This window comes from Podarcis cretensis, assembly GCF_951804945.1.
Source record: "Podarcis cretensis genome assembly, chromosome: 1".
NCBI lineage: Eukaryota > Metazoa > Chordata > Lepidosauria > Squamata > Lacertidae > Podarcis > Podarcis cretensis.
The window spans coordinates 36,248,689-36,270,808 of record NC_137170.1 but is presented as its reverse complement, the minus strand read 5'-3'; the positions used below and the strand labels follow the sequence as shown (position 1 = coordinate 36,270,808).

The 22,120-nt window shown below is 39.6% G+C and overlaps 1 protein-coding gene across 11 annotated transcripts in view; it reads left to right on the top strand.

Moving 5' to 3' along the window:
* NPAS3 (neuronal PAS domain protein 3) overlaps nt 1-22,120 on the top strand; it is a 637,919-nt gene that overhangs the window by 3,245 nt on the left and 612,554 nt on the right. For 4 of the 11 annotated variants that reach the window (XM_079954433.1, XM_079954440.1, XM_079954439.1 and 1 more), the window contains exon 1: nt 841-1,225. The exons of 4 other annotated variants lie outside the window; for them this stretch is intronic. Coding sequence is in view for 4 of the 7 variants with exons in the window: in XM_079954440.1 (XP_079810566.1) it covers nt 1,176-1,225 (50 nt within the window). In the remaining 3 variants the exon portion in view is untranslated. Of the gene's footprint in view, nt 1-839; nt 1,226-22,120 lie in introns of those variants that run through there. 3 more of the 11 variants (XM_079954434.1, XM_079954442.1, XM_079954437.1) reach the window with 2 other exon arrangements.

Sequence of the window (22,120 nt, the reverse complement as noted above, 5' to 3'; positions counted from 1 at the left end):
GATGGATTGCTTTTGCACCCATTTCCGCGCAGTCTCGCGTCCGCTCCGTAGTATTACGGTAGTTGGACGGAGGACAAGAGTCAGACGCATGTGCAGCCAGCCTGCGTAGCTGAAAGATGTCATTCCATCCTCCGTGCACACACACGCGCACATGCTGTGTACATAAAGACACGCACGTATGCTAATAGACGCATAGGCACCCAGATCTGGGCACACTAATAACACCCCCCTCTGCATGTGCATATGCATACATATGCATGTAAGTACTGCACACACACAGATATAACGTGTGCACTATGTACCATGCAAAGTACACTCTTCCTATCCCTTCTTTTGACCCCAAGTGTGCTCTGCCATTCCGCGAATGCGCGCAGCCTGTTGCCAGAATCCGTCGCCAGCCGCCAAGCGAGTGCCTGTCTGCGGCTCTCCAGCCTCCCTCTCTGTCTCCCTCTCCTGCTGCCGCCGCCGCCTGCGCTGCTCCAGAGAAGGAAAGTCTGCGAAACTGCAACTGAGTGGCGTTGTTGCGCCGGCAGCGGAGGCTCTCGCGTCCCTTTGCACACAAGGAGTCAGAGCGGTCGGAGCCGGCGGAGCAGCAGCTGGAAAATGCCCAGAAATACTTTCACAGCGGCCAAGCGCGGGGAGCCCTGACTTCTCACTTTCCCGCCCCCTCCCCCGGCCATGGCCTGGCCCCGCGCTTGAGCCGGTCCCGCGGGCTCGCTCGCTCTCTCTCTCTCTCTCCCCCCCGCACCTGCCGGGCGATGCCAGCGGCCGGGGTGCCCGCCGGGGCTGCGCGCCTTTCTCCGCCCGCCGCGGCCGGCCGCTCGTCGCCGCGCCTGACATGCCTTCGGAGGCGGCGGAGCCTGGGCTCTCTCGGAGGCTCGTCGGCTTCTGGACGGCGGCGGCCCGGGCCCCAGCGGCGCTAGCGAGCGAGCCGAGCAGCGAAGCAACAACCTGCGCCAGGACCGCTGCGCCGGGGAGCGGGAGCCCGCAATGCATTGGCCTCCGTACTTTTCCTCAGCCTGCCTGCCTGAGCAGGGCCATTGCCGCCGCCGCCGCCGCTCCTGCTAGACACAACACCACACACCAGGAGGGGGAAAAGTAAGGGAGAGAGAGAGAGAGAGAGAGAGGAAAGGGGAGAGAGGGGGAAAGGAAAGGAAAAAAAAAAGCCCAGGAAGATGGCGCCCACCAAGCCAAGCTTTCAGCAGGATCCTTCCAGGCGAGAACGGTAACACTTTCTCTGTATTGAACCTGAGGCGGCAGCGCCTGCCTGCGTCTGGGGCGCCGCCGCCGCCGCCGCTTGCAGCCTCGGGTCTGGTTTGGTCGGCTTCCATGCCCGGGAAAAGGAGAAGCGGAGGGAGGGGGGTTGGCGGTGGAGGAGGAGGAGAGGAGAGGCAGGCAGGCGGCGGCGGCGACTCTCCTCAGCCTGCAAAGCCCCGCTCGCGCTGCTCGGGAGTTCCTCTTGGTGCATGCATATTTGTCTGCTGCTGCTGCTGCTGCTGCTGCTGCTCACACAGACACAGCAGCACACTTGGCTAGTCTGGCAGCAGCAGCAGCAGCAGCGATCCTGCGCCTCCCCGCACATTGCAGGAGTCGGTGTTTGGAGGGAGGGAGGGAGGGAAGGAAGGAAGGAAGGAAGGAAGGGGGAGTGAGGCGGAATTCCCGGGAGGCAACTTTTCGGCTGGATGGTCTCGGCTAGGAGGAGGCGGCGGGGGGGGGGGCGGAAGGGAGAGAGGCGGGGAGCTTTCGCCAGGCCCAGCGTTGCCTCGTCGAAGGGCCGGCTGGGCTGGTGCGGCTAGGCCGAAACGGAACTGGCCGGGCTCTTCTTCGCAACTGCTGGGGCAACTTTAGTCAGAGGCGCCTGGCGACAATTCTGCTTAGCCCTTCTCTCTCCTCCCGCGGTGTGTTTTTTTTGGGGGGGGGCGGGGAACCAAGCCCGAGGTTGGCGTTTAGTCTGTCGAACTTGTTTGCTCTAATGCGCGGTCAGGGGAGATGCTCTGGCAGAGTTTGCTGTGGCGGCCGAGGCTAGAAGTGGGCTCGCCTTTGCAAGTCTCCACACTCCTGTTTGCGTCGCGCGCTCTCCTTCCCCCCTTCCCGCTTCTTCCCATATACTTTTACTGCCGTTGCTGCTCGGCTCCGCGTATTGTCGGTGACATGTCTGCGCAGCTGTCATCCGAGTCTCCAAGTAAAGTGTGTCTTTAGAAAAGGGCTCCCTCTCGATGGACAAGGGAATTCCCGGCCCGTTGAAAATGAATGGGCACATGGGGCAGCCCCGTTTGGAAAGTAATGGGTACGTGTGGCTGAGCCACTGGAAACAAGGAATGAGTGGGCTAATTGAGGTATGAAAGACCTTTGAAAGCAGGTGAGCTTTCAGGGCAAGCCACCCATGACCTTTCTGCAAGAGCATGCTGATAGGTTTTGTCCCAGCTCATAAAGTTTTAGCCTTGAGTCTGTTGTTTCTGAGCATGTGCAGAGCACGTTTGGGGTAAGAACAACCAGTCTTCCTAGAAACAGGGACAGGGCTCCCGGAGCATAAGGTGTGAGTTCCAGGCAGGGTTGAGACTCATCACTTCTCTTTATGCAGAACAATTCCTGCACAAGGGAAAGTGGAGGGGTGCTGATGCGGGGAATCCAGAGAGGACAATTGGGAATGGCATAGAGGTTGCCATGGGTACTGAGAGGCTTGGTTACTTAGAGCAGAATAGTTGTGGAATGATAGCACCCACCACTGCAAGGAAGGACAGCTTCCACGGTACCTCCTCCACTAAGCAACATATTGCAAAGTTTACAAGTTCACCTGATGTTACTGAAGAATTCTTTGAAAAATCTGCAGAGCATCGTTTCAATCCTATACGACCAAATGGAGATCATAGTACATAATGGTTTCCTCTTTTGCTCCCTTTGATTTTCCAGTTCTGCTTGCTGAGGAAGGTTCCCATTTGAGATATAAAATGAAAACCGCCCCCTGAGTTGCTTTTAAAAATGTCTAAAGATATTATGGGGTGCATAATGATTGATCAGGTGAATGTGAAGAATTGTAGTTGTTGCTTTATGCTGATACAATGTACCATTTGGCTTTAAAAATGTGTACTGATCGGGAGAGTATAAATGTAAATATGTCCGCTCCTTGGATTAAAATGGGTATTTGAGGGTGCCATCTGTATCAGCTGAGCTAGTGCTTGGAATTGAGCCGATTTCATATTATTTTCTAAATAGGTTTAAATACAAACATTCTGCTTTTGTTCATTCTGTACTTAGTGCTTTGTTTATAGTATAAGCTGTTGCATCTTGTACCTCAAGCTATATTTGGATATGCTCATGATGGAAATACATCATCTTGTTGAAATTTATGGAAATCAGAGGTTTAACGTCCCTTTACTTCTCTTTAGCTATGAAAATTCTGTGTTTTCCCTCCAGTGACTGTAAAAGCATTTGTGTATTACTAATAATGTCTTTAGCAGCATGCTGGTTTCCTGCACATAGAGTTGTACATTTGAGAGGGGAGGAAAGCCAACACATAAATACCAATATATGCTGTCATCCTTTCAAGCACCCCCCTCACCAGAGAGTCCTCTTCCCTCCCCCCCCCCCCCCTTATGAGCCTAGTACTATATTAGTAAGAAGTGTATTTGCCGGGACAGCTTCAGTAATCTCTCCAGCAGAGGCATATTTGTGTGCCATTTTGGGATTTTTTTCAAGATAGGAATCTTGAAGATAGAATTAATTTCTAGGGGAAACTTCATAGCCTGTGCATGAGTGCTTTCTTTATCACCTGTCTCCATTTGGCATTCGGAGAAGGTAAATCAAAGTGTGCGATTTGTTATTCTGCTCCACTTGAGAGCTGTACTAAATAACACTTGGTCTGAAATTCTGATTGAAGTTGTAGGAGGATATACTGTATTTAATTTAATGCCCTTTAATAGCATATTCTTGTTCAGCTCTGATGCTGTCATCTTAAAGGTTGGATCAGAGTAGTTATATCCTGTAGGGAGTGGGAGGAGTAATAATTTCAGCAAGGGAAGTAGCCTACATGCATGAAACACCAGTAACCCAAAGCTTGGCCTAGTGTCCACAACATTGTTTTATGCCTTGAGGCTTAACTTGTTGTCACTGTGTACGGCGTTCCAGCTATTTTAGGATTTAAGGGAACCTGAGTTGTTTCTTTGCAGTGGGGGGAGAGGCTCTGCTTAAGATATGATATGTCAGGCTATTGGCTCTTAATGTAAGATAAGTTAAAAATGCATTTGTTTTTAATTAAGCAAATGCATAGTATTTTCTTAGTACACAGTCCATACTTTACTTGGGTTTTGCATTCAGAAGCTTAAGTCCAGTTTCTCTGAAACTGTACGGCCTCATTCTGCACATTGTTATATGCATCACTGCTGCAGTTTTATCAATCCACGCTTAACTGGAAGCTCCATTGGAGATAGTGCTACTTACACAAATAGAATTGGGCTACTCACGCCACTGAAATAAGGAGGTTTCTGTGTACAGAACTGTAGGGTAAGCCTCAGTTTAATGCACACTTGCTTGGAAGTAAGTCCCTTGACAATCAGTAGGGTTTACTCATAAGTGTGGTTAGGACTCTGCTGCTAAGATATTAAAAATGAATTCATTATGCAAAAGTCCAATATTCACAAATATCAGGATATTATAATTGGTGAGCTACAGATTTTTTTTTAAAAAAAAACAAAGACTAGAATTCTTTGTTATTCAGCAACTATGGATAATTTTCAACATTTTTTGGTCATTATTTGAGAAAAAAGTTATTGAACTTGTTGCATTTACTTCTACAGTCTTATAGGCAGAAAATGGTTCAAAAGAACCTAGGATTATCCAGCTCTGTGGAAATATCCAAGGCTGTTAAATTCACACAATTGTAATGCATGTGATATGCCAACAGTGATTTGTAAAGCATATCACTGTGTTATGCTGTAAAGACTAAAAAAAAGCTCCCTTCATTTTTTTATATTTTTTGCTAGATTATATGCTTAAACACAGCAGTGATAAATGATGATATGCATTGTCTAACACTTGCTTTTATATAAATAGCTCCAGAAGATTGCTTAAATGATAATCGAAAATATGAAATAGGGTGGCCTTCATATCACAAGGCCAAGGGTCTACAAATGGAAAAACTGAAATAATGAAATATTTCCAAGGCAACAGACTGTCAACAAGAACAGTAATGCATGGGCATATCATAGAGGTACCAGAGAGGATATTAGATCTTATAGCTCTAGAGCTAGGAGTTATAATGACCTTTATTAAATAGAACCTCCCACATTGCCACAATATCTCTGATTCCTGATTTATGGATTAGCAGTTGCACATTTTGAAACATGCTGCCTATATATTTTGTTTACTGCATTCATACTTGGGTTCACATACTATTTGTATGAGCATTGATCAACATATAGTATGTGATTTTAGCAGCTAATGAGATTTAATCATACAGGTTTTTGTCTGTATTTTTCATATCCCCAGGTTCTGTAACAAAAAAAGTTACAGCTATATAGCATGTGGTTGTTGTTTTTAAATCTTGATACAGAAATTTCAGGACATATTGGAATATAGTAGTTAGCGTCCCACCTGGGAATAAAAATTCCCTATGGGCAAGTTGCATGCTAGATCCTAAGCTATTTCATGGCATCATGGTGTGAGATGGTGAGCAAGTTAAACTTCCTTTGAAGTTTCTTGCTAGGTTGCTATAATAATACTTTTACCTTTTAAGAATTTGGTGTTCTGCTTCATTATTAAATTATAAAGCAGAGCCACTTCAAACATAGGCATTGCTGGAATATCGTTTTGCCACTGCTTCCATCCATCTGCTTTAAGTGTAACCTATTGTTTTATAAAATGCTTAGAGGTTTTGCTGCAATTGAGCTATATATACATTTTGTTAAGCAAATAAAAATACTGTCAATGTTTTATTAGAAAAGTACAATTGTAAAACAATTATGCCCTATGTAGTTTTTAAAACTGGTAGTTTGCATGTAGGAAAGTCTATATCCTGAAATATTTTAATTTGCCCTGGAATTTCATATCCTTCACAGTAATTTTGGTAAAATTCTGTATGTGATGGAGCCATTTTATTAGTAGACTGTGAACTGCTAGATACACAATAATTAGAAATTACTTTTCACCTGTTAGTTAACGTTTAGACTTCGTTTTAGCCAACATTGATATAAGAAAATTGCCCATTGCAAAAGTTTTTTGATGTCAGTAGTGGTTAGAAGCAGTTTTGATTATATCCATCTAATTTCAAGTGTGGAGGAGGGGATAAGCATGAGGTGCTCTAGTGGAATATTTTGGTCAATCAATCTGAATATTATACCACAAGTTGCTGTCTTATAACCCATTCCCTTGGAACTAAATAGCAACAAATTCAGTAGCTCTCATCAGTACTTTTCTTAAGTATTTGCAAAATACAGCTGGATACTTTATAGTTGATAAGGGCTTAAAACTGATAATTAAAATGAAATGTTTCTATGTTGTTCAACCTGAATAGAATAGGATATTTTGTAACACCTTTTGCTTTGATATAGATTGCTTATAGTTAGAATGAGATGCTTGAACTATTGATGCCTAGAGACCTTGATAGGGTAATCATAATTTGTTGTAATACCATATAAATTTGCAGGAGGATAACACCGTATGGATATGAAAGCTGCTGTATCAGATGTGACTGCAACATTGTTTTGTGACCAGTATGATCAGTAGTTTCACAATATATAAAGTGTTTTTGAATGAATAGTTCTCCTGTGCCTTTTATTTTAACAGGATTTTGAGTGAAAGTATTCATTAATAATTTATGATATGGTTGTGTATTACACTGAAATATACACTATACTGGGAATAGCGTCTTCTTTTAAACATGAAAAATATAGGCCCTCTTGCTGGGACTATACATTTAAGCTCTGTTGTCGTTAAAGAAAAGCCAGAATTAATTGAGTGCACACGTTTGGTAGGAATAAACTGTTTACATATATCACATTTTTGTTCTTTAGCTTCCTATATTTTACTTCTTTCACAAGGTTGATTTCAAAATTCTTGTTTGCTGCAGCCATTGTGTATGCATTTAAACTCGCAAATTTGTAACAGAACTTTTTAAAAAAGATGGAGTGCTGGTTCATTTAAAGGAAGAGATTTAATTTTCTTATACATTTGTTCCATTTTTGCATAGAGCAAAACTTCTATGATACTGCGTGAATAAATTCCTTATTTTACTTGATCTAACCGATGATCAGAGGCACCTAGAGTTCTTTAGAGCTACTTCAGGATTCTTCACTTTTTTTTTTTAATAGAGAGAATGATTTAAGTTTGTTTTGTTGTTATCATAATATTATCATCATCATCATCATCATTTATTTTGTTTATGACTCATCCTCCCTTGAACAGAGTCCAGGGCAATGTATAACAAAAGATAAGCAATGCAGTTACATCAGTGATTAAAACAAATACAGGAGTAAATTATTCACAAAGTAACCGTCATTAAAAACAGAACTCTCACATTCCTGTTTAGGGCACATTACAGTATTAGACAGAAGAGGCCTGTTTGTGGTCTGGATCAACTGAATTCTGTCTGCACAGGGCATAAAATAATCTCCGCTTACCTGGGGCATAAGGGAAGTGGCGTTTATTAAATAGCACAGCCGTGGCTTGGTCCAAAGCTCCATTTTCTTTCCCCCTGCAACCGTGGGTTGCCCAGCAGCTCCCCTTTCAGCCTCACTGGGCTTGGCGCCAAAATGTGTGCTTGAATGGAAACTGCACATTATAAGTCTCACCAACCATAGATATGCAAGGTGGGTGTGGGGGCAGCTCCCTGATTGTGGAATTCTCACCCCCAAAGGTGAGACTAGTTCCATCCCTGATGACACTTAGGTAGGCAGCAGAAGTGTTCTTTTCCCATGTGGATTTTACAGGTTTTCAATATATGCATTCCAACTTTTTATTGAATTTTTGTGACATACAAAAACATGCAGACACCGAAAAAAGCAAGCAGCCAATAACAAAGTAATACAGTGTTGCAGACTGAAATAACAACAGCAAACCGGTATATCAAATTGCAATCATACTTCACTGAATATCAGATGCTATTTAAATAGCTCAACCTTAATGAAGAATGAGAAGCCAAAGGGATATGGGAAGATCCCTCCCTGTTAATATATTCAAGGAAGGGAAACCAATCTGCATCAAAATTGTCAGATTTAGCCTCTCCCCAGACCACTGTGTCTGGTCAAGCGTTCCAACAAAGTGATACTCCAGACATTGGAGAGCCATGCCTCAAATGGTAAAGTGTCAGGAGACTTGAAATAATGGGCAATAACTAATCTGGCAGCCACTAATAACATGAAGACTAGGTTTTATGTGGTTTTTAAATATATGATGGAAGGTTTTAACTCTGTTTTGATTAGAAGGTTTCGTTGTTGAATAACGGTGAATTGCATGGTTTTGCTTTCTTATGTAAACAGTTTTGGGGGCACATTTTAGGGCTGAAAATCATTACAAATCATTATAAATCAAACTGAAATAAATATACAGAAAATTAATTGATTTGGTTAAATGAGAAAGTACCTGGTCGTGAGGGAGAGAAGTTAAGATACTAGCCAAGATGAGGGATATTTTGATCAAATTTAATGGATGCTTACTGGAAAGTTAATATTCCTTGTAGGAAGATGGAGTACTAATTGTCCCCAGTTAGTGACATGACATAGGACCAGGGAATCTACTTGTACCATTTTCTCTGTTCACTGCTATGCCTCTTCAACAGAAAACAATTAGACCTCGTACTGTTTGGATTCAACTGAAACCCCCAGCAGGGGAACATTTCCTAGGACCTGTAATTGCTGATCTTAAAGTGGTTGTTCTTGAAGAACGAAACCTTGAAGAGGTATTACTGTGTGAAATTGCTGAATTACAACTTAGCAAGAAGTTCAGTTATATCACCTCTGGATTGAATTGAGATACTGGGCTTTTATCCAACTGCTGGTGTTCATTCACTTAGCTAGGATGTTTGTGTTGTGTTATCAATTACAGCTGCTGTGAAGTCCCTGTGTTTATTTTATATACAATTAAACTTTTAACACACTATATTTTTTGCATTTTGTTACCATGTGACCTACTATTTACATTTCCCACCCTCTAGATATAATATACATTTCTTCAGTAATATAGTATACAAATCTGAGACTAAATAAATCAAAATACAGCTAATCATATGTAAATCCTGCCTTTTCTCCTAGGGTGCTCAAGGTAGCATCACCACAGTCTCATTTTATCCTCCCAACCCAAAATGTAGTTGTATGCATTGTGTATGAATATCATAATACCCAGTTCATATGTGGCTAGGGGTAGGGAATATATATATTGGCTACAGGCATGCATACATTTATGCAGAAGGTGAACTTCACCGTAATCAAATTGAGGTTTCAACAAAAATATACAGCACACAGACTGGGTCCACGCTTATTCAACATAAATAAAATACTTACCTTCTGCTTTTTCCCATTTGTTGGCTTTTATGAAAATAAAGTGCATGGCACCAACGAGAGGTTTACCATGGTGCCACCCTAATGTTATCTGAATTGTGCCCATTTGAACAAAGCTCTAAACATTATGGGAGAAGGATGTCTGAAGTCCCTCCTCTCATGTGAGTCTAATCAGTGCTTTTGATCTTTATCAGAAACCTTACTGTATTTCCCACTAGAGACTAGGTAGGGCCTTTTTTGTGGTAGCACCCATGTTGTGGAACTTCCACCGTAGGAAGGTCATGCTGGCCCCAGCTAAAAATTGTTTTACATGGCTTTTGATGGATTTTAATTTCTGCTTTCTGCTTTTGTTTTAATAATGGTTTGTTAAATTTAAATTGCTGCCTTATATTTTGTTATCTTGTATTTCACTTAAGAGGGCCTTGTTCTTATATATAAAAAGCAGTTCTTATATATTTTAATAAATAAAATAGCTGATCATATTTGCAGCAGCTCCCTTATGAATTAATTGTTTCTATATGGTGTTAGAGGGCTGTGTCAGACTGTACTATTTCGTGGTATGGGAAAATTCAAATTGCTATTCCTCAGAAACCATCTCTTGCTTGAATCCTCTTTTCAGACACTGAGACCTCACAATTAAACCTTGTCAAATTAAAGGATGAGAGGAGAGATGTAGATACTTACCTGAAAATTCCCAAATAGTTTTGCTGTAAATAGGAGCAAATTTGGAAAAAACCATGATATATATTTAATCAGAAACAGTGAAGGGGAATGATAAGTGAAACACTCATATGCATTGCTGGGCTTGATATCTATCTGTCTATCATCTACCTATATCTATCTATCTATCTATCTATCTATCTATCTATCTATCTATCTATCTATCTATCATCTATCTATATAACTTTGTAATTCTTTTCAATTTAAAAAAATGTAAATTGTGGAACAACTTGGTTTTAGTAACCTGTATTTTTAACCAATGAGTTTCCCTAACACCCCACCCCCCAGTGCTTTAAAAATCTGCATATGTATCCATAGCAAGTGACTAATATTTTTGGAGGTCAGTGATTATGTGAACTTATTTGTAATTATGTGAATCATATCAGTAGAAGGTTAGGTTGCCTTTATAGTTTCAAAATCCTGAAGAAAATAAACTGTTGTCCACTATTTGGAGTATATATTTCATGTATTGTGAATAATCTGCCCTAAAGTTTATTTTATTTTTTAAAAATCTCTTTAGCACTTGGCAGGATTATAGAGACCGGTCAGTTTACTAATGCTTTATATAGAGGCCTGCAAGGTTTTTCATCTAGAGAAGAGACAGCCGTGTTCCAACCGGTGGCTAATTCTGCAATGCTGGGCAAGGGATCTGGAGATATATTAGGTCCTCTACTTGAGAGCAGGAGAGCTAATAATCACATCAGATACACTAGCTTGTGCAGGGAAGCCTGTATTCTGCTGCAACAACTTAATAAACACTGTTCAGTTTCTCAACAAGGAAAGGAAGACTTAAACAGAGGATTGGAGGCTCCCCCAACTTGATAAAATTGTGGCTTTTGTGGAATTGTGCATTTGTGTAAATTGAAAAGTATAGATTTGTCATTCAAATTGCTGGTAATGGTTAATATATGCTTGAGAACGAGAACGCAACATTGACATTGTACTTTATATAAACCAGAGGTTTTCACTGCTTCATTTCACACCCTTGTCTATTCATGCCGCTTAAGCTTTTGAATCTCACTTGGATTAAAGTTCACGTTTCTGGTGCACTAGCTTAAATGATACAGTTTGTTGTAGAATTACCCTTTTAAGTTTGAATGCCATTTCAACATAACTGTATAATTTGCTAAGTTTTGGAATAAAAGTCTTTTTTCCCTAAGGAAAGAATAGGCTTGCAGCGTTGTAGAGAAACACAAAATACTCAACCACTTGTAGGTAATAGTCTTTATAGGTCAAGGTGGAGGTCAGTGGAAAGGGCTGAACGACTGAATGTTTACAATATTGGCTGTGGGATAAAAAAAGGACTTTTGTAGAGTGTGTTGTTTATCCCTTAACCTTCATAATGGCACAAAGTGGCTGATCCTATTTGTGAAAAGTATCACTGGATACAGAATTGGCTGCTATGCTTCAGTTCTGTATAAACTACAGGTTCACAAAGAGATTCTGAAAACTGGTATTAATGAATTAATGCTTTGTTTGTAGGAAACAGAGAGGATCATAAACCTGCCAAAATAATGTGAATGTCAATATATTTGCATTCATTCATATTTTTTTCCACTGTCTTTAATATTTAACAAAGCATATGTTTCTGGTATGACACCCAATCGCTTTTCCTACCCTACATTTTGGCAGCATAAATGAAATAATTGCATTCAAATGCTATTATTTGAAGATGCAAAGTTTATATTAAAAGCATTTTAGTTGACTGGATGTTCACTTTAATAACCATAATGTTTCATGGTTACTTTGTAAGAAACATGTTTGCTATGTAAGCAACATTTACTTGTGCGGAAGAGGATTATTTTTATTACTGTATTTACTTGAATCTAATGCTCACCTTTTTTGGCCAAATTATGTTGCAAAAATTAAGGTGCACATTAGATTCGATGGCGCATTAGACTTAAGTAAATACGGTAGATTTTTACATTAATGTATATTTTAAAGATATTATTTTAAAAACTGAATAGGCAAGAACAGGCATACTCTTGTAAAGAGAAAATATTTGAAATAAAAGCAAGTAGTTTTAGTTTATACCAGTATATAAATCAGTAGGGGAGGGGATAGTTGATAAATTCTGTAATTTAAAGTGGATTGCTGTAATCTGAGTTCCATGGGGGTTCAGATGTACATATGGCACTCAGTGCACCAGTTATTTACTGTAAGGAAATGCTATTCAGGATTGCAGAAACTTGGTTGGATCGAGACTCCGTTATACTTAAAGCAGATCTTTTGAAATCAGTGGGGCTTGTCATTACTAAAGTAAGAACTGTTGGTTTCAGTGAACCCATTGTGTGTGAACGAGAGCCAGGGTGTTTGTGTGATATGCACAATGCAGAGAAAACAAGCTATGCTGAAATCCCGCTAGAAATAAATGACACATTAGAGATAAAAAATTAAGCACTAACATAAGCTGTCTGATTTAACTTTGCTTTTCCCAGGCGCTTAAAAATTGTTCTGGTTGAATACTCAGAGTTTAAAAGCAGATCTTCCCAATTTTCTGTGTGGTGGGGGAATTGGAATTGCTCCACCTTGCCAGCCCCCGAGCATTGGAGCCATATTTGATCTGTGTGCTCACCATCCCTCAAAATAACGAGTGCCAGTTTCATAGACTGCTTTTATGCGGGGCTCTCCTTATGTAGCACCCCTTCTGAATCAAACTACTTTTGTACTGTATATATACACACAGACCACAGAAGTATGTCCTATTGATATAAATGAAAATTACTTCCACATAATAGCCAAAATCAAACACACATCTAGCTTCATGTAAGTCCACTAATTGCAGTGGGTTTCAGTGCCCAAACTCTGTTGCAGGAATTGGTTAATCTATTTAGAATCCAGGTTGTCATATTCTGGCTTGAATTCTGCATTTGTATGATGGAATAATGGTATACAAGTTTTAAAGACAAGATACCAGTTAAGGTGGAATCCAATTAACATGAAGACTTCTTGGTGCTTAATTGTAGCTAGTTGCAACCATAATCTGAGTATACCTTTGTATTCTAGCTGCTATGGTCATACTGTACAACTGGAGTTCCTGTTGCCTTAATATCCTGGAAGCATATGCATGACCATTGATTGCAACAGAATTATGGACTAGAGAGATACTTTATTGTTCAATGTTGTGTGTGTATTATATTATATATTCCTCCCCATGCTCAAGATTAGAAGATCTGTACTGTACTGTATCGTTTCTTAGATCAAGAATCATGGTAATAAATTAGATATTTATCTAGATCCATACCTAAATGCTGATGTTGTCTTGTCTTCACTTCAGTACTTTCAACTGAATACACATCTGAATGTGCCTCTACATCTGGTGTAATCAGTCGTAAGCAACCATGCAAACATCTACAACTGAAGTGGGGTGAACATCTTTCCCAGAACACCTGATAGTTAGTAATTGCTGATCCTTGCATTACTGCATCCGTTTCCAGCAAGGCAAACTTTTCAGGATCAAGGCAACAGTTAACAATTCATTGCAAGTAGTGTTTGCAGTAACTTTTAACAAATCCAGTGTGGCAATCTATGAGAAGAAATTGAAATGACTAAGATGCTTCTCTAATTTGTATTCTGTATTTGGTAGCCTTAAAAAAGTATTATTATTTTTTACTTCTGGGAAAGGCAGCTAGAATTTATTTTGTCATAGCTAAAGCTTTCCTGTTTAAGGTTGATTGTACTGACAAAATAAATAAGAGACAATAAAGTAACAGTTCTGGTTTTTTTCTTTTTTGCCATACAATGCTGTTGGCGCTTCTAACTTAATTGTAGTTATGAGGAACACTAATAATTTAAGTGTTATACAGTATGAAACAAATAATAGATAGATAAACTTTATCTGATGAAGCACTGAAGCATTCTGTGCACTTTATTTGTTACAATCTGTTTAAGAGAAAAAATAGCTTCCCCATACTAGGTTCCATTAAACACAGTTGGACTTAACAGTATTTCCAAGTAAATATACATAGGAATGTGCTGCACATGTCTTTATTTTTTTAGGTAATGTTATAATTTAAATACCTGCTGTGAAATCACTTTTGGATCTTTTTCTTTCTTTCCTGATGTTAAGGGAAAGTAGGCTCATCTTTTTTTCTTTTCTTTTTTCTTTTTTTTCCAGATTTTTATTGTTCTGTGTAAATGTAATTTGTTAATCCTGTGAAATTTGTCATAGATAAATTTGCTTGGATTATCTTGTCAGTACCGTATCTGCATTCTTTTGTTCATTGCTTATTCATAATTTAACAGTCTGGCAGTGAGCCTTTTTGGGATGCTCACAAAAGATATATGACCTCTACCAGCTGCTACTCTAACCTGCAGAATGCACAGCAAGACATTAGGAACGTGAGGATTCCTCTACTGATTAAAGTGCTCTTCATTTAAACAGTCTGTTCATAAGAATCTCAGGAATTTCTGTGAATAGCTCTTTCTTACTTTCCTTTTCCCCATCCCCTTACAATTAGTTTTAACTCCCCATCCCCTGAGTTAAAGAAAAAAATAATAATTTCTATACTAATTTGGTAGTAGCTCTTTTTTCCCCTCCAATGGGAGTTAGTGGAATTATAAAAATTAAAACTCTTGACAATGTAGTTTCTTATAAAGTTAAGTCTATTAACAGAACTCCCTTTGTTATGATTTTAAGCCTACAAAGACTTCCTTTGACATCTCATGTTGTGTTGTTGTTTTATGCTGGTTTACATAGAAGCTGCCTGATTTAATCCTACTGTCACCCAGGCACTTGCGGATTATACTGTGTGAATGCCTCGTAGTGTACAATACACCAAAAACATAAATAGAATGTTGCTTAAGGTGTAACAATACTCCAGTACTAGCCTACTTTACATTTTTTCACATTTTAACTACCCCCCCCTTTATCTGTAGATCATCTTCTGAGTAATTGCTAGTTTTTACCTCCCCTTTGTGCTTGTCCATGATTCTAGTTCAAAATAATTCATGGCTAATCCATGCAGTATTGGGTCATCTTCATCACTTTTTTGTGATTCAGGGCCTTCAAAGAGCATCATTCTATGCTATTTTCATCTCTAGCTTCTTTCACATTAATCCTTATATTAAACAAAGCATCCTAGCTATTTTACAAAATGTGAAATTTTACAAAATTTTTAAAATTATATTTCCTAGTCATTTTTATTTTTGCATGAGCAACATTCCTTGGATTAGAATTTGAGTATGTAAAAGCCGTTGCTTTTCAGTCCATGTGGTGCAATCCTAAGATTGTTTACGCAGAAGTAAATCTCACTGAACTCAGTATATTTACTGAGTAATTCTGCTTAGGATTGCAGTCTTGGGGGGCTGCCTTGTACTCAGTTCCGGCCTATTTGCCTGTGTACCTCAATCTACTTGGATGCGCAGGGGCTCTTTAGTTTCTCAGGCAAAGAGATCTTCCACGTCTGCTATGATCCTTCTTACTGGATCATTCTAACATGGGACCTTCTGTATACAAGTTCTATGCTTACTAGTGAGGTATGGATATGTTCTTCACACCCTTCAGTATAAAATTACACATTAATCTTAACTTTTCTTGTAAGTCACCTCAAACCCTTAATGGAGGGACGAGGTATAATTGGCCCCAATTAGAAAGGGGTCTGTGAACAAGCAAGGCAGCAGCAGCAGCAGGAGGAGGAGGGAGGTTGGGATTCCTCCTCTTAAGCAGGTGGGTTTGGGGTGGGTGGTTTTGCAGAGCACATAGTCACTGATGGCTTGTTGCTGCACTTACCCCTCCGCCCCCCATTCCCAATTGGGGAAGAGCAATGTTGTGGTAGCCAGGTAGTCAGCTTTGAAGCTCAGTGGGTGACCTTGGGTCAATCACTATCTCTTAGCCTAACCACCTCAAAGGGCTGTTGTGAAGATAAAAGTTATGGGGATAACTGTACACTGTCTTGAGGGAAGGTGGAATATAAGAGCAATGACAGCATACGGCCCATGTAACCCTTTCACTTCCTGCTGTAGAGCTTTCTAGTAAATGGAAAGGGAAAGGGTGTGTTTTAACATACAGGTTGGGCTGAATGGCCCCCACCCAGAGAAAGTCAGTTGCACATAAGCTTAATTTAAATGGAAGTCATTCTGTGGATTAGGACCATGTGTTTTGATCAAGACGTTATGTTGGAATAGGAAAGATTTGTATTAAGTAACTGTTCTGTACAGGCGTTCCCATGTTATGTTGGATACGTTCCAAGACGTTATGTTGGAATAGGCATCTTCCTGCAGTCCACTTGGTACCTTGTTGGTGGAGGAGTTAGATTGCTGAGTGATGGTGATAATAAAGTATTCTTTCATCCAATATGAGTACTGCTAGACTGAGAAAGAGATCCATCTTTAGATTTCATTTCTGATATTGCCAGTTTCTTAGACTGTCATCAGAGAAGATTTTTGAAGGCCTTGTTTTAGCATTGAATAGTTCTGTGTTCCTTTTTTAAATAATTACTTTCATCTCATTGTAGCAATGTGTTTGAAGGTACAGGTCAATAAGGATGATCGCATTCTGAATTTCATGATCTGTGTAGTGGAACAAATTGAAAGCAAAGCCTGTATCAATCACTGTGAAGGGAGGGTTAATTGTTACTGCTTCTCAAGCCTCTGGACAGATAAACCAGTAATGAAATACTTATTGCTCTGATATGAGGATGCTAAAGGAGGAAACAATTGGAAACAAGCAGTCTTCAAAGATAACAAAAAGGCATTTTTTAAAAGAACTAAAGTGGGATTGTGCATATTGTCAGTGTTAACTTTCAAAAGTAATATTATTCTGAGTACTGCAGCTTCTAATAATTTTAGAAATGGTTGTATGTCTAAGAGAAAACAAACATCTAGCCTTAATAAATCATGAGTTTGAAAGATCATGTGCAAATAATTAGAAATATTTTACGTAGTCTGAAGTTTATATAACTGCTGTGCATTAAGCATTTCCATTTGTTTTTATTTTTTATTTGTGGTATGTTCCATATTTCTAGAATCTTTATATATATATATTTTAACACAGCTGTATTTACTAAATCCAGTATGTTTTGTCATCGTATGAAAGCTTTTTGTCTACTGTTGATGAGCACAGTAAAGGAATGTTTTAAAGGCAGAAAAAGTGAGGTGAAGATGAGTTCAGCAAAATAAATTATAGCATTATAGTAAATATTTAACCATTTCCAGGGTGCCTACTTGATATTTAAACATCTGTTAGTTACTTATATGTTGAAATATATGCAAAAATATTTAGCCAAATTGAAGTCTTAGGCCCATGACAATCATCTCAACACAGTGGGTAGTTCTGAAAATTAATGAGAATGATAATACTGTAAAGACTGTTCCAGAGTTTGCCCAAATTCATTATCTAAGACTCTTGTTAAGAACATCTCAAAGAATTTTAACCAGGAAAATATATTAATGGTTCAAAACCATTTCTCAAAACGCTGATTTAGAAAAGTATAATGGGATTATATATGCAAGAGCTATAGTTAGCAACACAAATAACACAGGAGAAGGGCATTATATGAGGACACATTATCCCAACAGATAGTTTTTGACTTTGATTTTCAGCTATAGATGTCAAGCTTCTCTTGTTGATTTATATTTTGGAGGCTGTGGGTAGTATGACCATAGATAATTTACAGTGATTTTTTTTTTTTTAAGTAGCTGGAGTCACTCAGGGCCCCATCTTCACAGGCCAGGTGGGAAAAAACCTGCAGGTCAGGGAGCAGGTGTTCCTGGAATCACAGCCAAGAGCTGAGGCACCCAAGCTCTCACCCATTCCAAATCCTGCTGAATAGTGTGGCTCAAGGACAATTCAATCTGCTGAACCAAATCATTCTCCTTAAGGTGTAAAAGCAAGATGTTGGACACTAGTGTGGAAAGCAACTAGCAAAGGGTAGACAACAACTCACATCATGCCACTTTTGCCCACCCAGTGAAGAGATGCCCATCTACTCATTTGCAGCTATGGTCCCACACTGGAGCAACTTGCATTGTGCCCAGAATAGGGTAGAATGACCACAGTTGTGTATCCAAATTGAGCGAGGCAAACCTGCCAAGAAGGAAAGAGCAATAAACATCAGATAGGTAACAAACAGCAATACCTCTCCACTGAACTAATTCAAAGGCAGTAGAGCACCACCTGCCTATTGGTATAATACTTGCATCATCCACACTCACAAGGGCCACTTGCTTTCTCCCTTCTCAAATGCTTCTTCAACCAGGGATACTTGTGTTAAAACAATCTTCATATGTATCACTTCTGTTGGATGAATAACTTGGGTGTAAACTTGATCTGCATCCAAATGCACCAGGAAGCGTGGAAGCCTACAGCATTATTTTTAATAGGCTATATATTTCAGATGTACTGAAATAAATGGTTGTAGGCAGCATTTGCACTTGATTACATGTTTACATATACATTAAACTTTCTAAAACCTCCTGTTCCTGTGATTATTACATATATATTTATTTTGGATCAATGGAACTGCTGGAAGGAGTGCTCTAAACAGAAAGCGGCTGACTGGTCCCCCTGTCGTTGGGTAGAGGTCCAGGTATGCCCAGATTCATTTCATTTTCCACCCTGGGCCCATTTTGGCATATGGGACACCTTTACTCATATAGAGCACTGGGGGTGTGGGGTGTGTGTGGAGAGAACCCTCAGGCTACCACAATCTTCATTTGACTAGGAAGTCCATTTCAGCCAAGCCACATCTACTTACACCTGACACCTTATATGATGTCAGGTGGGACAGGTTGAGACTGAAAGTAAGACTCATACTCCTGTCTCATTCTTTATATCACACACACACACACACACACACACACACACACAATCTCTACAAAGAAAGGTACAATAATTAACACTATAAACAAGTGAGAGCGATAGAGAGCTGTGTGTCATATATGGAATGAGATCAGAGTACCTGGCTTGGTTTCAGCTGCACACTTTTTACACAGAGCCTGTGTCTTATGGTACCAAAGTTATGAGCAAATTCATGTTAACTAAATTAGTTCAGTACAGCAGTTGATGTAATCCATACCACATGAAAATGTAATGAGTACTTTGACATTTTTTGTTAATTTATCCCTTGTGGGGGAAGGAGAGTCTGGCACCTCCTATAATATGCCTGGTTTGGAGATGAATGCAATGCCTTTGTGCACTATTGCGAAGTCCCTGCAGTAATTTTCACGAGTGCTAGAAGTTAGTGATCACTGTAGATGTTTCTGAACCAGAGCCTAACCTTCAGATTGGACACTTTTGCTGTGTAGAATATTACTAATACATACTCCAGCCACAGGCCAGCTAACATGGAGTCAAGTGGAGCATGATCCAGAGATACTGCTCAGTAATCATTTCACTGACACTTATTAGAAATTCTGAGTGAGTAAGTCATTAAAACACACAGACACAATCTAGTCGCTCGTGAGCAATGCAGATTTTATGTTGGCACTTTTGTAGATGAGATAGTTTTTAATGAGACTCTGGACAATATATTTGTAGATTTACTTGCAGGTTATAGAATTGTTCACAAGTAGTGGAAGTGGACAGAGAAGATAGGTGGTGATGAGATGATGTGGAGGAGGAGTGACTCAAGGTGAGGATGGGTGAATAAGAACTGCAGAGAGGAAGATGGGAATCTCAGCTTGACATTTATGCTTGAAGAGCTTGCTTTACTTCTTTTCCCCCTTCCATAGACCTAGCGCACAGAGTTTGATCACCATAGAAAACCTGAGACCAAATCATATGGAACAGGAAAAAAATAATGATAGGGATACGTACAATGTGTGATAAAATGCCACGGCTATAAGATCACTATAATTTAAGTGCTAATCTGGTTCTTAAATGCTGCATTTTACCTAGTTATTAAAGCTAAACCCAAACTCATTAACTGGGATTTTGATTTGGCTGGGACTGAACTGGCTCAAATTTACTGTTCAAGTTGTAGTAGTATCCAGTGAGAACACACTCTCTAGAGAGGCATAAATAATTTCATGCTTTGAGGAGCTTGCACTCAAATTGTTGCCATATTTTGCTGGCTAGTAAGTCTTTTTTAATATGTATTCATTTTACTGTAGATTTGTATTTTGCCACGGTAATTTTCTAGCATCAAACATGGTTTAACTTTACATTTGGCATTTATGTGCCATTTTTGCTAGAGAAGTTTCATTGATGTGAAACTTCAGTAATGTCTTGAATCTTGTGATGAAAGAAGGCAAGATACATGGTTAAATATTAAACATTCATGTAATAGATTCCAGTTAACATAAGAATAAATAAAAACAACAAATACATTTGAAAAGCTTGAACTCATTTGAAGAATTCTAAGCTTGTAACTACATGATATTCTTTGTAGAAAGAAGATAGGTGCATAAAATGTGATTGATAAGAGCTTCGGGCAATAATTTTTTAAAAATTGTAATGTTCTCTTTACATTTACACTAGAATTTTTCAGGATGAAAAGTTCAATAAAATAGAACTGATTATCTAGTTTTCAGGTACATAGCTCTTCAGAATCAATAAATGCCAATTTCCTGGCCTTTAAAAAAAATAAATGTTGCTAGTAAAGATTTTAAAAAAGAGATAAATCAAAAATGTATTTCTAACGATAGGTGAGTCAAGCACATTTTAAACATGTAATCTATCTTGGAATTAAAAACAAATATTTTTTAATGCAGTTTGCGTTTCTTGTTTTCCAAAAAGTTAGTTTTTGTCGGTCCCACAGGGGCTAAAGGTTTATTTAAGGAAGGGCTATACTAATAATGCATGATTACAGCCAAATAGTTTTTAAACCATTACATAAGAATGGTTGCAGAGGAAATGTCTTTAAGGAAAACCGCAGGTGTGGCCACATCACACTTACCAGAGTTATGTGCATCTTACAGTGTAGTATGACACAATTGTCTTGTCCAGTCTAGCACTGTTACAGTCAAATGTGGGTGGCATTATGTTGAAAGTTAGAAGTGTGACTGCTTTGGAAGAAGCCCCATTCACTTTGTAGACACTGAATGTCGCAGTTTGTGATAGGTGTTGGAACAGGGAGAGATTTGATTCAATTCACATTTAAAAGGTGAGCGTATCTGTTTTGCACTTCCTTAAGAAAAATGTGACCATCCTTCAAAACGGGCTCGTATCTAAGTGCTGTGTTTGTTTACATAAGACATGCATTTGTGTGAAAATGGAAGCTTGTAATATCAAACGAAGGCCACAGTATTAATTTCACTTACCATTTTTCTTGAATCTCAGGCCATCCAGTGGTAATGTTCCACTACCCCATCACACCCTCCATAACACTCTCACATCCTTTTTATCATGAGCCTTGAGGCATTGCTGGGCTCAGGCATGGAGTGGCAGAGACAGAAGAGGAAGGTGAAATGGGGTGTGTGCATGTCTGCAAGCAGGAAATGGAGGCTGAAGGAGGCAGGTACTTCTCACTCCCAAGATATGGGTGTTCTGGATTAGATGGGGAGTGCCTGAGCATTGAGGCTGTTGTGCCTTACTACCTGTTGCTGTGCATGTGCTTTCTACTCTGCATCAATATAGATCCCTTCCTTGATGTCAAGAAAGAGCCCCGCTGTTGTGGTCTGAGTGGCAGCCAGGACAGTTTTTCCCTTACAGTTCCTTTCAAGTTCTGCCAATTCTTCACAGCCCTTCTAGTTCAAACTAATTCCAGCTTGTCAACATGTCACTAACCCACAGTACATCACAGATGCCTTTCTGGCATTAAGTGCAAGCATAGGCATCATATTTCACACAGATTCTGGCTGACCAGTACTTTTTCTAGCCCAGTAAGGCCTTCATTGGTAAAAGGCTCCCTGAGCCAAGCATGATATTATTCTTACCTGGAAGGTCAAGGTGTATGTTATAGACGGGAGTTACCTGCACATGGAGTGAGAGCATGTCCCAAGGATTAAGGTGATACTTCTTCCAGGTTGGT